Genomic DNA, 22,642 nt, shown 5'->3' with positions numbered 1-22,642 from the left:
GGAATAGACTGGATTAGCAATTTCATACTCAGTTTTGTGAAGTTTAAGTCTGCACTGCTAACACAAGTCTTACTTCCTCTATACTATCCCAAACTTCTTGTATATGTACAAGAGTTTGTTCAGTTGCTTGATAAACTAGTCTGAGGAACTGATCCTAGTTTAAGTCAGCTCTTTTTGGGTGGTGGGAGTGGGGCTTCATCTTTAACTACATCAGTTCCCTGACCTGATTTACCACATTGCCTCACAAAAACCTCTACCAGCACAGGAGGTGTGGAAAATGGAAGGAATTGCTGGGCTACGCCAGCTTTGGCTGTGCATGAAATCACCTCTAAAGCAATGAAAAAACCCATAGAAATTAGAGTATCAGAGGATAAATAAGAGTCTGAATTTGCAGCTCATTTCCTATGCCATAGTAACCGAACATGTTTTTACCATGCACATACTACTGTAAATTAACACATTATCACTTATCACAGAGTGAACTACTTTGCCTTTGTTATAAGGTAAAGCATAGTACTGTAGTAATTACTGTAGAAGAGGAAGAGCTGTCAGGCTCTAGATCTACCTGGTAACTTAATTGACACTATCTTGTTTGTATAGCCTTGGTCCTAGGGAAGATAATAAAAGTCAAGTTTCAAGGTGAAAAAGCTTGTTTTTATTTGATACGCAAGCACGTACTTGTTTTTGATTCGGAGAATACTATTGCCTTTTTTAAAGTGTTTTCATACAATGTTAGAAAGTGGAATATAAACTGGATATTATGATCACTGTTATGCCAACTCCCTTTTAAGTACTTCTTAAAAATATGAATCACTCAAGATTAGTATTCTCAAATTCATATTCAGCTTCTGTTTTTTTAATTGGAATACGTGCATTTTATTCCAAGACAACATGTAACGTTACAGCCCCCTCTACTGGAAATATTTAGTAGACATTGTTACACAATAGTCTGGAAAAAAGATTCTTAAAAAAATAAATTAAAAAAATACATGTTAAAGCCTCTAACATGCTTTGATTCATTCGCATTTACTCTGTCATTTGTAGTTGAGTAAGCATCTTTCAGAGAAGAGCAAGTGCTGTAATATCAAGTAAAACTACTGATACCTTTAGTCCTTTGTTATAAGGCAAATCTAGGCTAAATCTAGTTTAGACATTATTTTTATGTTGCATTAACCATCTTAATAATTTAAACAAAAGGACCTTAAACCGGGACCCAAAAAACCCCCAACAACTTGTGTCAGGTGACATGGAAGAATCACATTGTAGAATTGCCATTCAAAATCAGAACTGCAGAGAAAAAACACCCATAAGGGCCCAACTGACACAGTTTGTCATGCTCCGTGTTCCAAAACCCCACCCTCACCACAGTGTGAGGTGCTTGTCTAAGGCTGCAAGTAATGAATTCCACTTCTCAAGATCCAGAGACAAGGATATGTAACCAGCATTTCAAATAACTGAACAAGGTTCCCCGTTTTCTTTCAAAATACAAAGAAAACCGCAAATGAAAAATGTATCAACTTGTAAAATAACTAGTCTTTTTTTTCTAGTTTCCCTAAATAGTTCCAAAATAAGTAACACCTATGTCCTCCATAACAAAGCCTCGAGTGAGAAAAAAAAAAATCTCAGTTTCTCTGCAACATTTCTGTTTTCCTTATTTATTAATGAATTAATAAGAGACTTGTTCATCCCTGACCCTCTTGACCCTTGATCCTGACTACCGTGCTTACTTTAACTATCTTAGTTTGATACTCACAGGTGCAGGCATGGCCATGGCACTCTGGGTGTAAGGCTGGTGATGTGGTGCTTGAACTCCATGATCAGAATACAGCTGGTATTAAAAAAATACAAAAAATGACCAGAAAAGCTTGTTTCAGTTTTGTGATTTTGCAAGCCTTTCACATGAATTTACATTGTTTAAAACCTCGAATTGTGGGCTACGTTTAGATAAACTACTGCCTTTTTCAAACCCAAAATTTCAATATTTAAATTTATGTTTTCCCCACTGTACCAAAGTTTGGTAAATTTAGTTTATCTAGATCAGCGTTAAGAAGCACTTTCCTTGACAGAAGTAGTACACTTCTCTACTACAAATGCATTTCATTCAGCTCTAACTGGAACACTGTTTAAATGTGTAGATTAGCATATTGAAGTGTAATTCCAAGCATTATTGCACTTAACAAGATATTTACATACAAATAATACAAGGCTTTTCTTTGAATTTTACACCATTTTCTGAATTACTACATACTGCTTTCCTTTAACATCAACAAATTACGTACTTGTGAACTAAGAGCATGTTACATCCAAATATTCCTTAACTAGTTTCATGTATTTTCTTAGTGCTCACAGATTTCAAATTTCTCTATATAAGCTGATAACTGATTTATGAAATAGAAAACCTCGATAAGATATATTATACAATAAAAGCCAACATTTATGCACTTTAAAAAGAAAAAAAGAAAAACCTCCAACAACCAAAGTCTTGAATAATACAAGACCTTTGTAGGGAAATTAAGTTACTTTGGTATGTCAGGATTTCCCACTTAAGATGTTTGTAATACCAGTTTTGGAACTTCTCCTGTAGCAATAAAATACTCTTCAACCTTTGTACAAAAATGGAATGAGTCAGAGGAAAGTGCCACTTAATCATAATATATTTTTAATTTTATAAGTTTTTCTGTAGCCAATTATTTACTGTCATTTTTAATATCCAATTATAAAGAAATGGCCTTATTGTACATTAAGAATCTCTTAAGAAACATTGAAAATGCTATTGTTATAGAAGCAAAAAAATAATAAAGAAAAAAATTTAGTCATTCAACTACTCTTAATTCATTCTGATCTTCAGAATATTTAGAAACAAGCTTCTACTCACACAGGAAAAAATTACTTTAAGAAACTGTTACGGCTTAGGTAAACTGATCTGGCATTCTGAAGAGTGACTCTCATTTTTTTTTAAATATTATTTTCAAAGAAAACAAATTGATTAGTCTTTATACTGCTGTCTGTCATACACTGGTGACCCTCTAAAATATTTCAGAATCAAAGCATCCTCCTAGAAAACTGAAAGAGATAATCTTGAGGACAACTGAAATGATTTATCAGCAGCAGCATGGGTGTGGGGGTAAGTACAGGGAACAGTTGACATAAGTGGTCTGAACTGCCTGTGCTTAAACTAAAAGATTATGTTTTTCAATCACAGATAAACACTTCAATTGTAAGTAAGTTTTGGTTTGGTTGGTTGGGTGTTTTTGGGTTTTTTTTGTTTGTTTGTTTTTCTTTTTACAAAAATACCTCAGGAACTGCAGCTTCCACTAGGAGAGGAGGAGGTATACAGCCACTTTCCTGGGTAATCCCTATTGGCTGGTAAATTACTTCAGATGGTTGCAGATACAAGAATGAAGGTGAAGAGGCAGGAGACTGAAATAAAGCACATTATTTTCATAAATTATATGATTTATGCACTACAAATACCAAAGCTTATTTTACAGTCGTCTTTGCTACATATAAACAGAGATAAAGCTTTAAAAGAAAGCGTCAAATTCATCTTTGATAACGTAAAGAAACTAAGTGAAGGGCAAGTGGGTAGAAAGGTCAGGTAGCAGGATAAAACAAATATGTCCTTTAATTGCTTTTATATATTTTTCAGATTTTATTTACATTTTGAGAGCATTGTTAGAGAAATCCTAAACTTTATAAAATTGACACTTACTCTCAAGATCACAGAACCATAATACAGTTTAATCTTCCCTTGCAAAAATGTTATATTAAAACCACAGTATTTTTGTTTTAAAACAAAAGCCACAGTATTTCTGTAATTCAGCACCCAGATTTCAAAGCAGCAGACTGACATCTAATAGAGTGACCGTAACTGGACAAGGCTGGCTGCTACCAAAATAATGAGGACACATTGTAATCGTTCAAGCTTAAGGGACTGAGGTCCTCCTTTCAACTTCAAACTCTTCAAGTTCCTCGAGCAACAAGATTTCTGTATTCAGCTCTTCTGCTACAGAGATCATAAAACTGATGAAGTCTCCCCCCAAAATTACCAAGTTAACAGTTTCAAGTTCTGCCTCCTATTTCAAGGGTCTGGGTCTAATTTCACCATACCTCTGTGTCTACATGCCTCTGCTAGGAATACTCCAATGAAACACCATAGTTATTATCAGTCAATGAGCTAGTTAATACTAATTTCTTCTATCAGGCAAAATATTGCAGTTTTTACCTGCTTCTGAGAACTTATTAGACAACACAAACTTTTTGCCAGAAGAAGGGAGGGGAAGATGCTTTCTTTACACCAGATTTGTGTTTGATGTTTCAATAAATGCTATTTCATGCCTTCTACAGCAAGTGTTGCAAATGTATTGCTAAAATATATCAATTATTTCTTTCAGAAGTGTTGTGAATAGTGGGAAATTTCACTGTTAAATAAGCACACCATACCTTTAAACTAGATGCAAACTAATGGTAAAATGCTGCAACTATGAACTGTATTTACCTGTGGAACAGACCACTGCCATTGACTTGGCAGACACTGTGTTGGCACCTAAATTCAAACAAAAGAGGGATTACTTACATGATTAAGAACATATGCATACACATACTAGAATTCCCAACACACTAGAATCAAAACTACCTCAACTCTATCATCAATTCTTAATTAAAAAGAAGAAATATGATTTTCATAAGCCCCCAAATAATTCAGGAACATAGTTTTGTCTACTTCCACTCAGCCTCTGACTTGGGCATTTCATAAGCTTCTAAAATAGTGAAACATCTAAGAAGCATGCCTAATTAGGAAAACAGAAGATACAAAAATGCAGTTAACTTTCCAATACACATTAAAAACATGTCCCTCCTTCATATATCCAGGAGCGGGCCACCAAGATGGTTAAGGGACTGGGGAATAGACCTATCAGGACGCTGAGAGAATTGGGTTTGTTCAGCCTTGAGAAGGATAAGGGTGGGAAGAGATAATTATTGCTGGCTACAACTACCCAAGGAGTGGGGGGGCATAAATGACTGAGCCAGATTCTCAGAGGTGTTCAGAGCACAAAAGTCAATGGACACAGGCTGGAACATTGAAAATTTTAATTAGTTATAAGGAAAAAAGTATTATATCATGAGAAGGGTCAAATATTGGAAGAGGCTATCCAGAAAGGTTGTGAAGTCTCAATCACTGGAGATACTTAAAACTCAATTTGACAAATTCCGGAGAAACATGATCTAATCAGCCCTGCTTTGAGCAAAAGTTTGTCTCAGATGATAAAAGTTAAGGATGGTACTAAGCCATTTGCCTAGCAACACCAAAGAAAAAATTTATTACATTTCCACAGTTATGTAGGCAGAAGAAACTGTATTCTAGTGAAAAGGAAGCCTTTGATGAAATTAAAGTCTGTTTTATATGACTATTTTGAACAGTCTTTTTATTGCCTAAGAATAAACAGACCTGAGACAGTGCTGCAAATAAAACTGCATGGCTGGAAGGAATACTGATGGTCTGAAGCCCATTTTCGAATAGATACCTGATAGTGATATGTAGGAGACTGATAAATCGGTTGAGCTACCATCATAGGTGAACTGGAAACAGAGCGTGACTTAAAAAGAAAGAAGTTACAAGTCTTAATGCAGCAATTTCATAAATTGTCACTGCTATTAAGAACACGTCTTAAGTACTATAATGCTGAACTACCTCCCCTCCCTTCTGAAAACAGATTTACCAAGTTTTAACTTACACTCATGAGTCTTCAAAACCACTGTTTTTAATAGCCTACATTACAGACAAAACAAAAATCTTTGGCATATTTACTTAGTTCTTTCCAGAAAGCACTAGGCCATCACTACCCTGACCATAGGTACATTTTTATAAAGGCTTAGGGCAATCTAAGTTGTCACTGACATATCCCTAACCTCTCCACATCCCCAACCCAATCTTTCCTTTTCCACTCCCTTCCTCACACTAGTCCCAGCGTTTATCCGACTTGGCAGCAAGCCAGTTTAGAGAGCTAAGCCAGCTAGAAACCTGCCTGGGTTTTGTGGGAGCCCAGTTGAGGGTCCAAGAAACACCAGTAAAAGAAAAGGGGGACAGAAATATATGGCCATGGCAGAGGACAACATCTAGTTCTGATTAGTTAAAGCTAGTATGTGTAACTCCCATGTCATGAAACTCCCTCATTCCCGCAAATATTTCAGAAGGAACAGCTCCAAAACGACTTTAATTCATTCTACCCTATATGAAAATGCAAAATGGAGAGAAAAACAAAAAGACTCAACCTGCACTGTTACACATGCATGATACATACCAAGAAGTATTAACATTTTTAATTTGATTAATGTTTTAACATCAAATTTTCAGGGTTTTTTTTTCCTTACCTTCTTTATAGAGGCACTTTCCTAGTGATGAAAACTAAACATGTAAATAACTGAAACCAAAAGAGCCAGCACTATTTCTAATTGGAAAGACTAAGTGCTATTTGTTTGAAACACAGAAACCAAATACAAACAACAAAAGCAAAACACAAAACAAAACTGACATGATCAACAACTCCTTCCTGTACTTCCCAAGAAATTCTCTTCAAGTTCTACCCTGTCCAATGGGTCACATCAAAGCAAAAGTCCCTGGCAGAACAACAACAGAAGTAAGTAATATTTAAAAAACAAAAATTAAACAGACTAATATAAGGAAGCCATTTAAACAAACACAAGGCATAGCTGAAGAAAATGGAAACAGGAAGAACTTGAAAACACTGCGTTCATCCTGGTCCACAGAAAAGCATATATACAAAAATAAGTTACTTACTGGCCATGGCTGTGGAACAGAAGCAGCTTCAGATGTATGAAAATAAGCCACTCCATTATGGTATATATAAGGATATCCACTTGAAGTAGTTAAGTACATTGTACCAGCTTCTGGTATTACAGTAGAACCTGGAATTAATATTTTGAAGTTTACTTACCAGTAAATTTTATTTTTTTAGATGTGTAGGTCAAGAAAGATAATTTCTGATCTTCAGAGAAGCAAAATGCTCAAAGGAAAGAACATGAGGCAGAGCACCTAGTGCCATCTCTATTCCTTCTCAAACAAAATCATGAAAGCAGATGGTTACAGGATGTCTCCAGAGGTAGATAGGAAGGCGTACAAAAGATGACATGTTTATAAATTACTAAACACAGATATGGCAAGTGTGTGTGCATACATATATATAAAAATCTTCAAATGTCCAGAGGTAACTTTGCACTGTAGGAGATTTTCACTGGTAACCTCCACATAGTCATATTTAGCTGAAACGGGACCCAAGCACTAAAACCAGAATGATTTAATTACAAAGGTGTAGTCTAGTTTTTCCAACACACAAAGACTGTGTAGTCAACACGCTGGAGGGAAGGGATGCCATCCAGAGGGACCTTGACAGGCTGGGAGAGGTAGGCCTGTGCGAACCGCATGAAGTTCAACATTGCCAAGGGCAAGGTCCTGCACGTGGGTCAGTGCAATCCCAAGCACGACTGTAGGCTGGGTGAGGAATGGATTGAAAGCAGCCCCGAGGAGAAGGACGTGGGGGTATTGATTGGTGAGAAGCTCAACATGAGCCGGCAGTGTGCGCTTGCAGCCCAGAAAGCCAGCTGTGTCCTGGGCTGCATCAAAAGAGGTGTGACCAGCAGGTCGAGGGAGGTGATCCTGCCCCTCTACTCTGCTCTTGTGAGACCCCACCTGGAGTACTGCGTCCAGCTCTGGGGGCCCCAGTACAGGAGAGACATGGAGCTGTTGGAGCAAGTCCAGAGGAGGCTACAAAGCTGATCAGAGGGCTGGAGCACCTCTCCTATGAGGACAGGCTGAGGGAGCTGGGGTTGTTCAGCCTGGAGAAAAGGTGGCTCCGGGGAGATCTAATTGCGGCTTACCAGTACCTGAAGGGGCCTACAGGAAAGATGGAGAGGGACTGTTTATCAGGGAGTGTAGTGACAGGACAAGGGGTAATGGGTTTAAGCTGAAGGAGGGACGATATAGATGAGATGTTTGAAAGAAATTCTTTACTGTTAGAGTGGTGAGGTACTGGCACAGGTTGCCCAGAGAGGTTGTGGAGGCCCCATCCCTGGAAGTGTTTAAGACCAGGTTGGATGAGGCTTTGGGCAACGTGGTCTAGTGGAGGGTGTCCCTGCCCGCAGCAGGGGGGTTGGAACTAGATGATCTTTAAGGTCCCTTCCAACCCAAACCATTCTATGATGGCACATTGCCTGGCAAAATTACAAACTGGTATCTAGATGTCAGCAACAGAGACACTTCTCAGCAATGCTGCTGCTACAGTGGAAGCTATAATTGAGCATGGTTTGATACCAAAGCAGAGTTCCACCTACAAACCCGGTACTTTAACAGTACTGACAGGAAGCATTATTCAAATAAAGGGTTATCTACCCCTATGCAGAGGTTGCTTATCTTTTTCAAACACTGCCTTTGAGATCACCTAGGCTCTATTTCTGTCTGTGTTTTGGGGAGTACAACAGGACTTCAAGTTTCTCTAGAACTTTGTCAAACATGAAGACAAGTTTCATTTCCAAAGATAAAAAGATTTCCATAGAAAAAAAGGAAAATTAATTCTGTAACTGGAATTGAAATCTTGAAATCATTAAGTAGCAACACAGCATGCAAAAAACTGAGGAAGAACACAGTAAGGAAGATCACTGAGCAAGTTTTAGTTTTTCATCTTTGCAAAGATAAGTGCCACAAGGAAGTGCCATTTTATGGACAGACACAACACTGAAGAGATTACTACAATGCTGAGTGGAGGACCAAGAAGGGTCCCACAATGATTCAAGAGCTTTTAAGAATTCTGAAGAGTTTGACTAACTCCTCAAAAAGTCTGAAGACACTTGGATACAATGAAGCTGAAATACTATCCATAGACAGGTCAGGCTAAGATGGTTGTTAGGATAGTGTTAAACAGACCTTAGAAAAGTTAAAGGCTACTTTAGTTCCAGTAAGCAATCTAGAATAGTAGTTACTGATACCTCAAATGAGGAGGCCAACAGGATCCCATGGCCAACAATCCTGTCCACTTTGCTAAGTACCAAGTACACTGCACAGAACTTTCTTCTATTGTTGAAAATGTCTCTTGCAAAGGAAAAGGAAATATTCTCCATCAAACCCACTGTGACAGAAAAATAAAACAACTTGGGGGCAGTACAGCTATCCAAAATTCAATTCATCATTCTTCTTCCAGTTGTTCAGGTTTAGTTTCTACCTTTCAGCTTTTAGAACGCCCATTTTCACAATACTTGGTGATGGGGAGAAGCAAACTGAGGGGGCCTCCCAGTATGTTCAAGGCTCTTTGCACAAGAGGTCCACAGTGACAGAAGAGCTAAAAACTATTTTGCTTAATAGTAGGGAAGACAGCCACAAGATTACAGGTAGGCTGGAGAATACAGCAATAAATGGGCTCTCTCCAATCCTGCTAAATAGAATAGAACCACCACCCTACTGTGATACTGCAAATCTAGGTTTTTATGGCTTCATGAACCTCAAGATGAGCTGCAGTAGGACAAAGTATCCTAGTGACTAAGTTTAGTAGGCTGAGCATGAGAGCAGATACACTAAAATCAGATCAAGATACGTCCCTAGGTGCCAATATGATCTTGTATTACAGATCCATCCTAGGCCTGAGGAAGAAGTGGCAGAGTTAAACAGGGCCAAAAACAGATCTCAAAAGGACACAGCAGCCTTCTCCAAAAAAGTGTTTGAGGGTTTTTTTCCCCCCCCTCTGTTCCCCCAGGTCTCAATTAAAGAGATATGCCCCTCTTCTATCAATACACACATTCAGCACAAGAGTCAGAGGAAGGAAGTACCACAAGTCAGGCAATGCAGCTGAGAGAGTCCGAGTCAAAGATGGAAAGGGAAATAAAACACAGGGGAAAAAAGTGTATAACCCCATGATGATGATTGAGCAAAGATCACACTGAATAGTTTCTAAAGCAAAGCAACTATACAATTGAAACTAAGTATTCCATTTCCTCTGGGCAAACACTATCCTACACACTTAGAAGGGAGAAGGGCATGCCTATGCATGAGGGGAGGAGATTTCCTGTCTGCACCAACAGTGTTAGTCCACATGTGAACTACTTTTAATCAATAACATGACAGTAACAACTAAAGAAAGCTTTAGAATTAAACTAAAATTCTCTGTATTGTCCTTAGACAGAACATGAGCAAAAGTGGGGTTTTTTCCCCCCCTCTTCCAAAAGGTACCATAGGACAAATACTGAAGCAAAGTTACAAAAGTACAGTTCATTCCCTGCTGGACTTATAAAAGGAATTATTTTACATCTGACACATAGCCCTTACTGAGCAATAACAAAACAGCAAGCCTTGCTATGCCAAAACCTGACAGACCTTGTCTTAAAAATTGGTGATTTATATCCTACATTTTCAGTAGCATATTATAGAAATAAAATAGCCCCTGGTAGAAGGGGAGGGCGTCTTCTCTAGAAGAAAACCTGTCTCCCCCAAAAGACCATAACAGCATACATGCTCAAGATAAGAAGTCATCTGACAAAAAAACCAAAACACAAGTGAAAAAAAACCCCAAAAACCTTACCAATACTCCTCTTACATAAGTGTTCAGTCTGAAAAGTTCTTTGCCAGAAAAGGAACATACAGCATCCATTCCATTATCTTCCAGCAAAGAACTCTTAAGAAGTAAATGACTGCAACCACCCAACTCCTTATTGTTTCTACCAAAGAAAGCAAGATGCAACAGTCCTGATGGATCATGCTAATATAAATAAGTAACAACCCAATCAACCAGCACAGCCTGCTTTATCCTGCAGCATCTGTGAAGAAGTCTATGTGTTTATATTTGACATTCTACTTGGCAACTGAGAGAAATTTCCATTCAGTTTGTTCCTAATCTTTTCCAAGAAAGAAAATAAACATACTGAAAGAGCTAAAAGAACCAATAATCCTAAATCTGTATATTTGGACATGTACACTGGCATGCATTTACTTCCACTGCAAATCATTCTGAGCATATTCAACGCACAGCATTATTACAGGGCACTACCAGGCACATCTTGGTTAAAAACTTACATTCATAGTGGCAATTACATAATGTACAAATGTAAATAAAAATACATACGAGGACTCCGTATTTGTTGTTTTCTTATTGCTGGACCAATATTCAATTTCTTATCCTTGTAATTAAGTTTTTTAGCCTAGAATTAAAGAAAAAAAGACATTCAGTATGTGTATTGTCTACACCTATCTAGGCATCCAAGAAAAGAAAAATCAGAGTAGGTTTCACACTCCTCTGCTTTTTACTTACAGTGCAGCAAAAAAACACCCAAAAGCTGTACTAATTCCTTTTCAATCTGACCTTAGACTTCACATAGACAAAATTAATCATTAGTAATTTCAAATATTACTTATTCCTTATGGAGCCTCTTGACTAACAACCAATACCTGTAATTGTCAGCAGATTTTTTCTTACCTTTACATTCCTTTTGTATTTACTGCCTTTATAAAGGCACACGTGTACACAAACTGACAATTTCACATATAAAGATTAACTATTTTTTCCACAATGGTACTCAGTACCATTGGCATCCTTCTAGTTCACAGAAACAAAACAATAAAAAAGGGAAGAAAAGTAGCTGACTCAGGAAGTTGCTACCTGTATACTTTTTTTGGCTCCACATAACCATGTTTTTTGAACGCATTCTGAAAATTTCTTCGAAAATGTCCTAGCTCTTATTTTTAATACATGAATTTCCAACAAAGGCTCAGTATTTCAATATTTTAACCAGCTTTACATTTGGGAGAAGGCAATCTGCAAGCCTTGGATACTATTCTCTTATTCTCTGGGTTTTTTTCCCTGCATCTGGATGCCTTCACATGTATGAATAGATTCTGACCAACAGATGTCTCCAATCCGTTCCAACCAGAACATGGAGTGCACATTAAAAAAAAACCACCAAAACAAAACCCACAAACTGAAGAGCTAACCATCTCTCAAGGGAGATTCTACAAGGAGCATCAAGACAGTAATGTAGCTAAGAGGAGAAGCAACAGTTACATGACAAGATGAGCTTCAGTGTGTAAGACTTCAAGTGAATCTAATTATTCCTAAAAAGAATTACGTCATCTCTGACAATCAAGCATGTCAGAATAAGAGACAGCAGTCATCTTTCCCAACTCCCCACAAAATCTTGATAGCAATGGATTTTCTAGTAAAGCAAATTAAAGCAATTGTGAAGGATAGTCTTTACAGCTCTATGTACTATAGACCACATATTAACGTACAGTCGTAACTTTCTTAGTCTAAGACCTCTACTATGAGCTGGCAACTCCCTTCCCTTGTTCCAGAAGATCCCAATATAAATCTCAGACCTCTCTAAGACATCATCTTAACTACACAGACCAAATTTAACAGATCTTCAAATATAAGACAAACAGAAGAGGACCAGACAACCATGGCTACTTCGTGTCTAATACAGTATTTCATTTAAGAGAGCATCGTAACAGGGATTACCACTTACCTCTTGTAAAATTTTTTGTGCATCTTCTTGGGTTTCAAAAGTAACAAAGCCATACCTAAATAAAAGTTACAGAAGCTAAGTCTCTGAAGTTCATGTTTACGTACATTGTACATTACTTCACATATAGTACAAGTGACATTAAAAGGTAAACTAATAGAAAAAATCAATTGTAGAAATAAAGATAACAGTAACAACAGTAATCTTAAATTAACATTCTTGTTATAGTCTACTTACTAATGTATTTAAGCACATCGTCATATAATACTGTTTCCATGCAGTGAATGAATAGCCCACGTAGAAAGCTATGCAAGACTCTCTGTATTGTCCTTGTTACTCAGTGCACATCTTTAGTTCCTCCAAACAAAGATTTTGATCTGAGGCTCTCACTCATTATGGGTGCCCAAGATGAGACACTTGGGATTTTTTTTTTTTTTTAATAGTGCACATTATGGCACAGCTCCCCATCTACTTCAGCAATAACTGTGAATACTCCACACTTCCACAAGCAATATCCACTATATTAAATTGAATACTCAGAAAAAGCAATAATGCAGAGACAGTGTTTATCTGTGCATTATTCTTGTCATTCTTGACATGAGTAGCATTAAACAAGAGTTCTGTGCTGATCAAGGAGGAAGTATTCTCATATTTTATGACACACTAGGTCTCTTCCACCATACCTCTTTAACTGCTGCAACAAGTCAAACAGGCTTTCTACACAGAACTCCTGCTGTACAAAATTCATTACCAAAGAATCTAGGCCACCAAGTGTGGCCTGTGCAAAAATATGTATCTGATCTCATAATTAAAGTCTGTACCACAACACCCATGTACAAAAATCTTCCCCCCCGCCCCCAATTAAACTTTCTGAATATCAACAAATCTTTAATTATTTTAGTAGTTTTGTATGCAGCTGGTATGCACCATTTCTCAGGTTTGTGGCTCATTTCTCAGGGACAGATTTCAGAAGATACAAAGAAGGCTTCTGTCATTCCAGCCAGCAGATCAAATGCTGCAATACAACATGTTGTTCTGAGTGTTTTCATGCTTATTTGAGTACAGAGGTCTGATAAGTCTCTGATCAGCTATGCTTTTAAATCTGTGGGCTCTTCCTGTATTGCCTTCTCTAAAGAAATTTGGAAACATTCCCAAATTCAAAAAACAAAGTATTTTCCTAACTTGGGACCCTACTTCCAATAGAAATCCCAACACCATTGAAAGTAATTATTTTCCAACATATTTACTCTGAGACATATGTTAGCAATCACAACTGCATAATAATTGAATATTCTTGGGTTATTGTATTCTATGGACACATGTACTGCAAGTCTTAGACATTTCTTGGAATTTAGTAAAAGGGTAAGAGGCTTGGTGATGGATCTGGGACCAGGATGAAGTCCAACACACCATGCAGGTGTATACCTTATGCTAAGACCTGAAGCTCAGTGTGTAATTTACTGATACATGTTAAGTGCTCACAGCATTTAAAATCATGAGAATCGGACAGCACAGGCTTACTGCTCAGAAGAGAACTTCTGACTAAAGTGAACTTAACCGGTACAAATTCTCATGCGCATTCCTTTTTGCTTCAGGCCTCTTTCCACCCTTCTGTGGCAGTAGAGTTCCCTACCTTATTTCCTTTACTATCCTTTGGGTTCTAGCAATAACTTTACTACCCAGTCTTAACCTTTTCCAGATTTGCTCTTTGGCATTTCTTTTATTTTTGACTTCCAGTCTTAGTCCCCTTTTCTGCAATCATGATTCATTGTCAAATTTTTTCCCTTATGTTCTTGTTCCAAAAATCTTCACAAAAAAATCACAGTTATTGCCATGTGCTCTGGACAATCAGGTGTATCTCGCCTCTTCCTCCATTCTTAGGCTCCTCTCCACATTGGCTTTCAGTAGTAGAAATATATGTTTAACAACTAAATAACCTTTTTTTGGATTATCTACTGAAATTGTCAAAAAAACTGAAAGCGTTATTTTTTCCCTAGTTGTACACAGCTTCATCTTATATTATAACATGACTATAGAGTTTTACTGTTATACAAATTACAAAGACATTTATATGTAAATGTTAAATGACAAGAGCAGATTGTTGCATACATGGAATAACTGGGAACATTGATGACAAAATCAATAATATTCTGAGCTATGAAAATCATACTCAAATTTACTATACTCAGTCAGCTTTCTGTTATATTTTCAATTCCCACAACATGCTTATTCTACTATACCAACCCCTTTGATACTCCAGCTCTGTCATTTACTATCTTCACTTCTTTCACACTGCCATACTGAGCAAAAAACTTCCTCAGATCATTTTCATTAGTCTAGCAGAGTAAATCAAGCGGGGGGGGAGAGGAAAAAAGAAGAAAAGTTGGTTTGCATAGTTATTCAATGAATATTTACCATAAGACTTTTAATGGATATACTCAGGATAAAGTTTCCTACAAGCTAATTATAAACCTGGATAAGAAAAGAGAAGAATGAACATGTATGAGCATCACAGCGAGAGCACAGCATCCCTGTTTAGTTACTCTATTTTCATACTCAGTAATATGGTAGAAAGCCACTAAAATATTAAAATTCCTCTTTTAGTGGATTTACATAACAACTGTCTCTTTACAAACAAGACCACTGAAGTAGGTTTACTAGATCTGAATTTTGCTTTCTGTAAACTACATACCAGAGCACAGTTTGCAATATGAAACATCAGTGCAAGGTTTTCAAACTTTAGAACAGCAGAGTACATAGGCTTCCATAAAGGATATGCTAGGTTACATATGAAAAAAAAAATCCCCACCAAACCACAGTGACTTAATGATCAAATCCATCTAATATACCATGATCCTTCTTTCTAAAGTATAATTAATATAAGACTCTGCAAATATGTGTAGGCACACCACAGGAATGCCTCCATTATAAATTAAATAAGAAAATGTCCTTTTAATGGAGAATGGTCTAAAGGCAATCTGAAGAAAATGTTCCCTTCTGAGTATGCATGGAGGAAGACAAGTTCCTAGTGTAAAGGCACATCTAAGCTATGTGAACACTTGTCTACCTTTATGAACCAGTTTTCTTTCACTATGTAAGCATATATCAAATATCATGCCCTAATCACCACATTTCAGATTTTAAAGTTTTGTTCTACATGGGCCATAGTTAATACTATACCTAACACTGGAAGAAGTATTCTTATATGCATGGATGTCTATACGCTTCAAGCAATTTCTAGTCATCTGTACTTTGTTATTTTAAGGAAGTACATCAGAAGTACTATTTTACCTCTGAGTGAATGACTTTGAACTGTATGTATACAATTTAGTAAATCCTCTCCTGCACATCAAAGGCTTATCTGCCTCATCTAAGTTTGAGAAGCAAAAAAAACTTAAGAAAAAAAATAATTTAAACAACTTTCATACCTGGAAAGAATATGAAGTTAATGCTCTTTTTGAATAATTTTACCCTCAAGACATTTTACAATAAGAAATAATGCAGCTTGCTTGCTAAAACCTCTAAGTCCAGCAGAAAGAAATGATGGTAAACCGCTTTATCTCCCTCACTAATTCAAGTATTCAGGCATTAAAACATTAGAAAATAATCAGTGTGATGAGTAATAGATTCATGCCTGTTCAGTGCACTTGTAATACTTCAGCATTTTAAAGCCCAGTAATCGCATCCTCTCCTTGGAAACTGCCTGCATGGAAAGGTTAAAAAAAATTGACTGAAGTCCAAAACCACTCTCTAGAATATATGATTACACTTTGCACCTAAACACAAGTGTGAAAGCCTGTGTATGCAGAAAAACAGGTGCAGTCAAACAATTGATAGCTTATATAAAGCACTTGTGAAGCTTTTTCACATTCTGAAGTAACAAAAAGCATGCACAAAGTACAAAAATCTCATAGTGGAGATTTTACTTTCCCTTAAAATTTTCTCCAATGAACACCAAAATGTATCTGCTTAGAAATGAAAGGCCTACAGATAAAATTTCACATTTCTGGGAGACTGCTTCTTTTAAGATCCCTATGCTGCATGCAGCTCAGCTGCTTCACAGACCAGAGAAAAAGAACCTATGACAAAATAGTTGAAAGCTAAAACATGCCAAGAAACAACTGAAAAGCCTTTAAGATTGATTAGCGCTTAAAGTGTCATTCAATACTTCAAGGACCTGAAGGATGGCTACACAAGACTATCAACCTGGAAAGCCAAAGGTTTATCTGCAGAGCAGTGTATTAAAGGAGAATAAGAAGGAAACACTGTTCTAAGATTCACAGTGAAATTTGCCATTATCTGGACAAAGATAGTATCCAGAAGCTTGCCAGCAACACATTCAAAACTTGCTTTTTCCTGACAAAGGAACAGGACAAAGGCACTTGTCAGATTCTTAAGAAAGGCTAATGTTAAGCCTTCACCTATGTCAAAGATATATGGCATACCCCATGGAAGAAAGAGCTCTTCAGACCAATATGTACCCAACTGTAACTTCTCTTACTGAATTCCTTCTCTAAATTTAAAGAGGCCAGATGTTTCCTCTTACAAGTAGGAATCACTGCTATAGTGACAGACCAAATGGAAGTGTCTGGCAAAATGATAAAAGAGCTTGCTGGAAAGCAAATAGGTTTTTTGTTGATTAAGTTTCCCTTTTTCACAAAAACAAGTAAATAGTGGGGAGGTTTTAACCCACCCCCCCACCCCCCAGCTGACTTTAAGACAACCTCTGGGGGGAAGAAACCCAACCAAACCACAACCACAAACAATGTTTTTGCCATAAAATTCCCAATAAACACAATCCATGACTGACATACACATCCTACGATTTGAACAGAAATTTTAAGACTCTACTTGATAAAGAGTTACAGCATAATGGAAGAGTAGCTAAAATGTCTACAGATGTTTCAAACCTTCTATTTCCTTTCCCAATTAAAATCTATCTTTATGCTTACAGATACAAATACACTTAATTCCTCTGTTGTTGAAGTTAAGATTCATAATAGATTTTGACCTACCAGTGACCAAACCAAAAAGCCAAGAGACTCTTCAAAATGAATAAATTGTCAATTAACAAGAATATTGATTTGTTATGCAGAAGTGTTTTAACCTTTGAAATTGCAGTGAAGAACAGCAAGACAGTTCTTTCTACAGCTCTAGTAATTTGCTTACTACTAGTGCAAAAAGCTACTGTGCCTCTTTGCTAAGTCCAAATATACTGAAGCCCTCATACAATATCTCTTGAATTATGAACACCTCCATTTGAATTATCGCAGCCAAATGAGCCAGAAGATCCTGGAATTTCTTGTATTTATTATGCAAAATAGTCTGAGTGAATTGTCATTCTTCTCCTCTTCATCTGAGCCAGTGCTGAAAAGGTCCTCAGCCTAGGAGGATTAGGGCAGAGAAGATACTGTTGGTGAGAACAAAGAAAGAGTAAAGCAGACCAACAACATTTTGCAAAAGTCAACGACTTAACTTATTATCTGAAGTGGTGAGAAAGAAAAATGAGAGTAAGTGGTATAAAGGTCTGGTACATATCTTGCTACAAATGTTCAAAGTGATGGAGCAACGTAAGAATGGTTCAATATTCACTGCTGTTTGAGGTGTTTAAGGCATATGCAAAGACATAAGTATTCAAGAATTAAGATCAGTACTGCAAATTGCCCAGAGAAACTTTACTATTTGTTTTAAAACACTTGCTTTTAAGAAAATTACTATGCTAAGTGAGTACATGCTCCTTCTTTCTATGAACTGGAAGAAAAGCACTAGAGGAACTGAAGCTACTGACATCTGCTCTGTTTGCAATCTGTAACATGTTATACATAATAAAGAACTTCTACATACTTTTCTACCGTAAGCTCTGCTGATTACAAAAGCCATCTTCTTTGAAAAGAGAAAGTTCTGAAGAATATGTCAAAAGCTTCTAGCAGCTAGATGTACAAAGAGTCAACTTTGTAGTACAGTTATGTAAATCAAGGCTTAAAGTTTTATTTTCTACTGTTCATTTGAACATTATAGTGAAGGGCACTTACCACTGAAACAGACACACAAATGATTATGTCTCACCTTTTTTCCTACTGATTTTTATAGGGTTACAAACTATCATTTAGTAGTAAAATTAGAAAAAAAATACCTTAAAATCAATTCCTCCTACAAAGATGCGATTTGGAGTAACTGTTCCAAACCTTGGAGCACTGGTCAGATTATTTAATGGCACTGGTGACACAGTGTTGGGCGATGAAGATAAAGATTCTGTTTGCGTCTGATTTGTGGTCTGCTGATTGAAAGAAAATATTTTCAAATTTTTGAAAATCTTACATATTATAAGCTATTAAATAAAAAATCTCAATAGAAAATACATACAGAATTTTTTGGGAGGCACAGCAAATGCTGAACAACTGAACATTAACCATGTATTTTTATTCCAAATGCAGCTCAGCAAAGTATTTAAACATAAGTTTAAAGCAATTCAGTAACTTAGTGAATACACTGTGGTCTGAAGTTTGAATTTTATTTTAATACTTTTCTGAATTAAACATTTAGGGCCCAATCCCCCAATCTTTTCTGTTTGCACAGCACCCTACTGCATGAATCCCAAGTTACAAACTCTATTTCAGAGATTAATTTATACCTATTAGAAGCCCCTTAGTTTAAGCCTATGTAGAAAGTACCTATTTGACCCAACTTTCACTCACACATCTACAAAATTCTGCTCTCTGCAACAGCTTCTGCTTGATTTTTCAAGTGCCAAGCACCTATAATTCCACCACATAAAATCAACAAGCTCATTACAACTGATGAGAACATCACTTTAAGACTAGTCTTTAGATTTAAACACTCTTGGCCTACAAATGCAGTACACAGTGATCCTAACAGAAATTCCCTCTGCAAAAGAGCCACCAGATTGCTCTTGCTCCAGTAAAGGAGAGGAATGCAGTACAGTGAGAACTTTATGGAAACCATTATTTAGTAAAGTCTGCCTGATGTTCTAACTTCCATTGTGCTTACACCTGTGAACACTGAAACAATACAGACTTCCGTTTCATGGGAAACCCTTTACAGAACAAACTAATACTGTCTTACAAAGTCAACCCTAACTGTGAGATGACAGCTGAAGAGCAACCATGTAGTACTGTCACTAACTTCTCTAATAGGAATTGCAGCAGGCTTCAAGACCATAATTGCTGTGGTTCCCCCCCCCCCAACTAGAGTTTACTAAAGCCATTCCTGGGCTATAGTGCCCTGACAGTACCACTAAGGAAGGAGCGCAAAGTGAAAGACAAGCGGCTGCCACAGGCTGCAGATAAGATGACCAACAGTAAGCAGAGTAGTGAAAACTATAAGTAGGAATCTAGGGTTATCAGTCTCCAACTGTTCTTTTGAAAGGATTTCAAGAGACATGTATTTTACTTACCATCGTGCAACCCTTACAATTTACAGTAACGTTCTTTCGCTTCTTGTGGTATCCCTATCTTTTAGCATCTCAAAAACTAGAGCAAAAATTGAAGTGCTCTTAAACAGTCCTCCTGACAAAATCCCCCTTTCGTTTACGCTGTTTCACCTCCTGTCTCTCTCACTTAACTACAGCACAGTATTTTATCCACATGGACAGCAATTTCTTATCTCTGCCTTTAAGCATTGCTAGATAATAACAAATCACTTATCTTTGGGAGAAAATGCACAGACACAAAGAAAAGGTGGCTGACAGTTAAATATATAGTGAGAAATGGAAGACCAACAATGAAGAAAAACGCTACGAAAAAAGTTCTTTTTATTTGACCTGCAAGCCCTTCTAGGATAATTTGATATTTCCTTAGCTACTTGAGAATTAGGCCTACTAATTCTCAGTAAAATATCCAAAACAACAGCATTAATCCATTAAAGACAATAAATCCACCTTAGTCCACACCTTTTTAGTTTTAGGGATAACAAAAATCCTTTCCAAATTCACATCGCGGGCAGCGGGAAAACCCAAGTCTTTAGCCTGATGCATTCAGGAGAAAGTATGCATTTGTCCTACTGGGAATACTGCCTAAAAAACCCCATCACTTACAGGCAAGGAACAGTCATAACTGCGACAGTCCCCAAGGCTGTAGAAGGGGGAATGTTTTCAGCCAAGAGCAACTTTTGAAGGACGATGACACAGGTTATTTCCTTCATCTCTCACACCAAATACAATATTCCACTTGTATAATTATCTGACAATTGTGTACAAGACTAAAATATCTGAATTTACCTATGAAGTAACAATTAACACCACAGCCAAAATGTACTCCTTACATTCCCAACAGCACGTCACTTGCCTCATCATTTGGGTTTCTACAAGTTTTTAAACTTTTTATCATTTCTTTTTCCCCAAACAGTACGGGTTTAGTGTGTTTGACAACTGCTCTTCACCACAACTTATGAATTTTCATTTTTATGGTAACGCATCCACAGTCAAACAACCAAACACTATAAAGGCCTGGTGATTAATCCCACCTTACCAGCTAAACAACCTCCTCTTTGCAGTCCGTATCCTATAATGTCAGAAATTAGACGCCCATCTTTCCCAGCTACCATGTACCGCTGTAGGCCCGAGGCAAGGGGGGCGGTTTACCAGAACTTGAGGCCACCCCCAAGCGCCGCACCACAGAGGAAATGGCGGCAGCCCGGGGGCGGGAACAGGGCCGCAACGGCCGCGGCCAGCGAGGGGCGCTTTGGCGGAAAGGCTGCGCTTCGACCCCCCCCCCCCCCCTCCGCCGCTCCCTGCCGTCTCGCCGTCGCGGCTCCCCGGCCCCGCGGAAGGCGGCCTCGTCACGCCGCCGGGCTCCTCACCGCGCCATCGGGCTCCATCTCGCCGTCGCCGCCGCCTCAGCCCCGGCACGTTGACGGCACGCGTCGCGCTCCTCGGCTCCGCCTCGTGCCTGGCCGACGAGCACCAGCAGAGAGAGGCCTACAACGGGCGGCGGGGACACGGCCCAGCGGCCAGAGGCGGCACTGCCGGGGGGGAAAGCTGGCTGGGGTCGGGAAGACCAGGAAGGGACCTCTGTCCCCTGTCAGCCTTTCCCAGCGCCCACGCACGCCGCCGCCCAGAAGGCAGACGCCTCTGCTGAGTTCCTGCTGCCCCGCCGCTCCTCCCGGAGGAGACGCCACTGAGAGGGCAGACGGCCCCACGCTCCCCAGCGCCCCCCAACCCTCCTTCCCCCAGGGAAATCGCCCCCTTCGCAAATTCGCGCCCTCTCCTCGGTGCGCCAGGGGCCTCGTCTGCAGTTACAGGATCCCCGCGGCGAGCGGGCGGCCCGGGGTGCCTCTTCTTCCCCCGGCTTCTGCTAGCGCCGTCACTCACCGCCCGCCCCGCCTCAGAGCCCCTGGGAGGCTGCCGGTCCCCCCGCCCCGGGAGCGGGGTATCGCCGCTGGCCTCGGGGCTTCCCACCGGCCTGCCAGCTGCCTGTGCCCGTTAGTCACCGGCGGCCTGCTGCTTCTTCCATCCCTGCGGGTATCGTGTCACGGGCGAGCCCTAGCACAGGAAGGGCGCCCGGGAGGTTGGAAAAGGAGATTGCCGGCACTGCCCCCTGAACGGCACCACGAGACCGCTGAGGCGGAAGGGAGGACCTCCCTCCAGGTCCGTCCCCACCACCTGAGGAGACAGGTAGTAACCTCCAGCCCTGTCTTTATCCCTTCAACCGGGGAGTGAAACGGGGAGGAAAATAGGGTGATGCATTTCACCTGTCCTCTGGCCTCTGCGGGAGAAACAAAAATACCCAGTAAGGCTCTTCCTGGGGTCTGACTCACCAGGCCATACATGATGAAGGCAAAAACATAGTTTAGTCTTTATGACTGCAAGCATGAATAAGTGAAAGTCCTTACTTCAACTCAGAGAGACTTCCTGAGGTTCCCAAAGAGACTCTCGTGCTCAGGTAGGCAGGCTGCCCTGGAAATGTCTGTGCAACACCAGGTGTGGGATAACCTTAGAGATGCAATTTGGGGTCTACTAGCAGAGAGGACTAGAAAATATCGCTTATTCATGACTGCTTCTCAACATATTCCAGCTCTTTCTTCAGCCCTTACCGAACTGGAGAAGCACTAGTTAGTGTCAGGTGTACTTCTGCGGTCATTTAATGAACAGCACTACGACCTGTTG

At 39.0% G+C, this 22,642-nt stretch overlaps 1 protein-coding gene across 2 annotated transcripts in view; it reads right to left on the bottom strand.

The window, feature by feature from the left end:
* The window catches only part of BOLL (boule homolog, RNA binding protein), a 30,643-nt gene extending 9,289 nt beyond the window's left edge, over positions 1–21,354 (bottom strand). The window contains exons 1-10 of one of the 2 annotated variants that reach the window (XM_054830223.1): positions 21,337–21,354; positions 18,653–18,796; positions 14,764–14,855; positions 12,523–12,577; positions 11,124–11,199; positions 6,800–6,927; positions 5,526–5,597; positions 4,499–4,546; positions 3,295–3,420; positions 1,754–1,828 (exon numbers count right to left, since the gene is read on the bottom strand). In XM_054830223.1, the coding sequence (XP_054686198.1) occupies positions 1,754–1,828; positions 3,295–3,420; positions 4,499–4,546; positions 5,526–5,597; positions 6,800–6,927; positions 11,124–11,199; positions 12,523–12,577; positions 14,764–14,855; positions 18,653–18,796; positions 21,337–21,354 (834 nt within the window). Of the gene's footprint in view, positions 1–1,708; positions 1,829–3,294; positions 3,421–4,498; positions 4,547–5,525; positions 5,598–6,799; positions 6,928–11,123; positions 11,200–12,522; positions 12,578–14,763; positions 14,856–18,652; positions 18,797–21,336 lie in introns of those variants that run through there. The other variant, XM_054830224.1, reaches the window with a different exon arrangement.
* Positions 21,355–22,642: the final 1,288 nt, after the last annotated feature.

The sequence above is a fragment of the Grus americana genome, chromosome 6, assembly GCF_028858705.1.
Source record: "Grus americana isolate bGruAme1 chromosome 6, bGruAme1.mat, whole genome shotgun sequence".
In the NCBI taxonomy this organism is placed as follows: Eukaryota; Metazoa; Chordata; class Aves; order Gruiformes; family Gruidae; genus Grus; species Grus americana.
The sequence above is the reverse complement of the archived record's forward strand: the minus strand, read 5'-3'. Positions and strand labels throughout refer to the sequence as shown.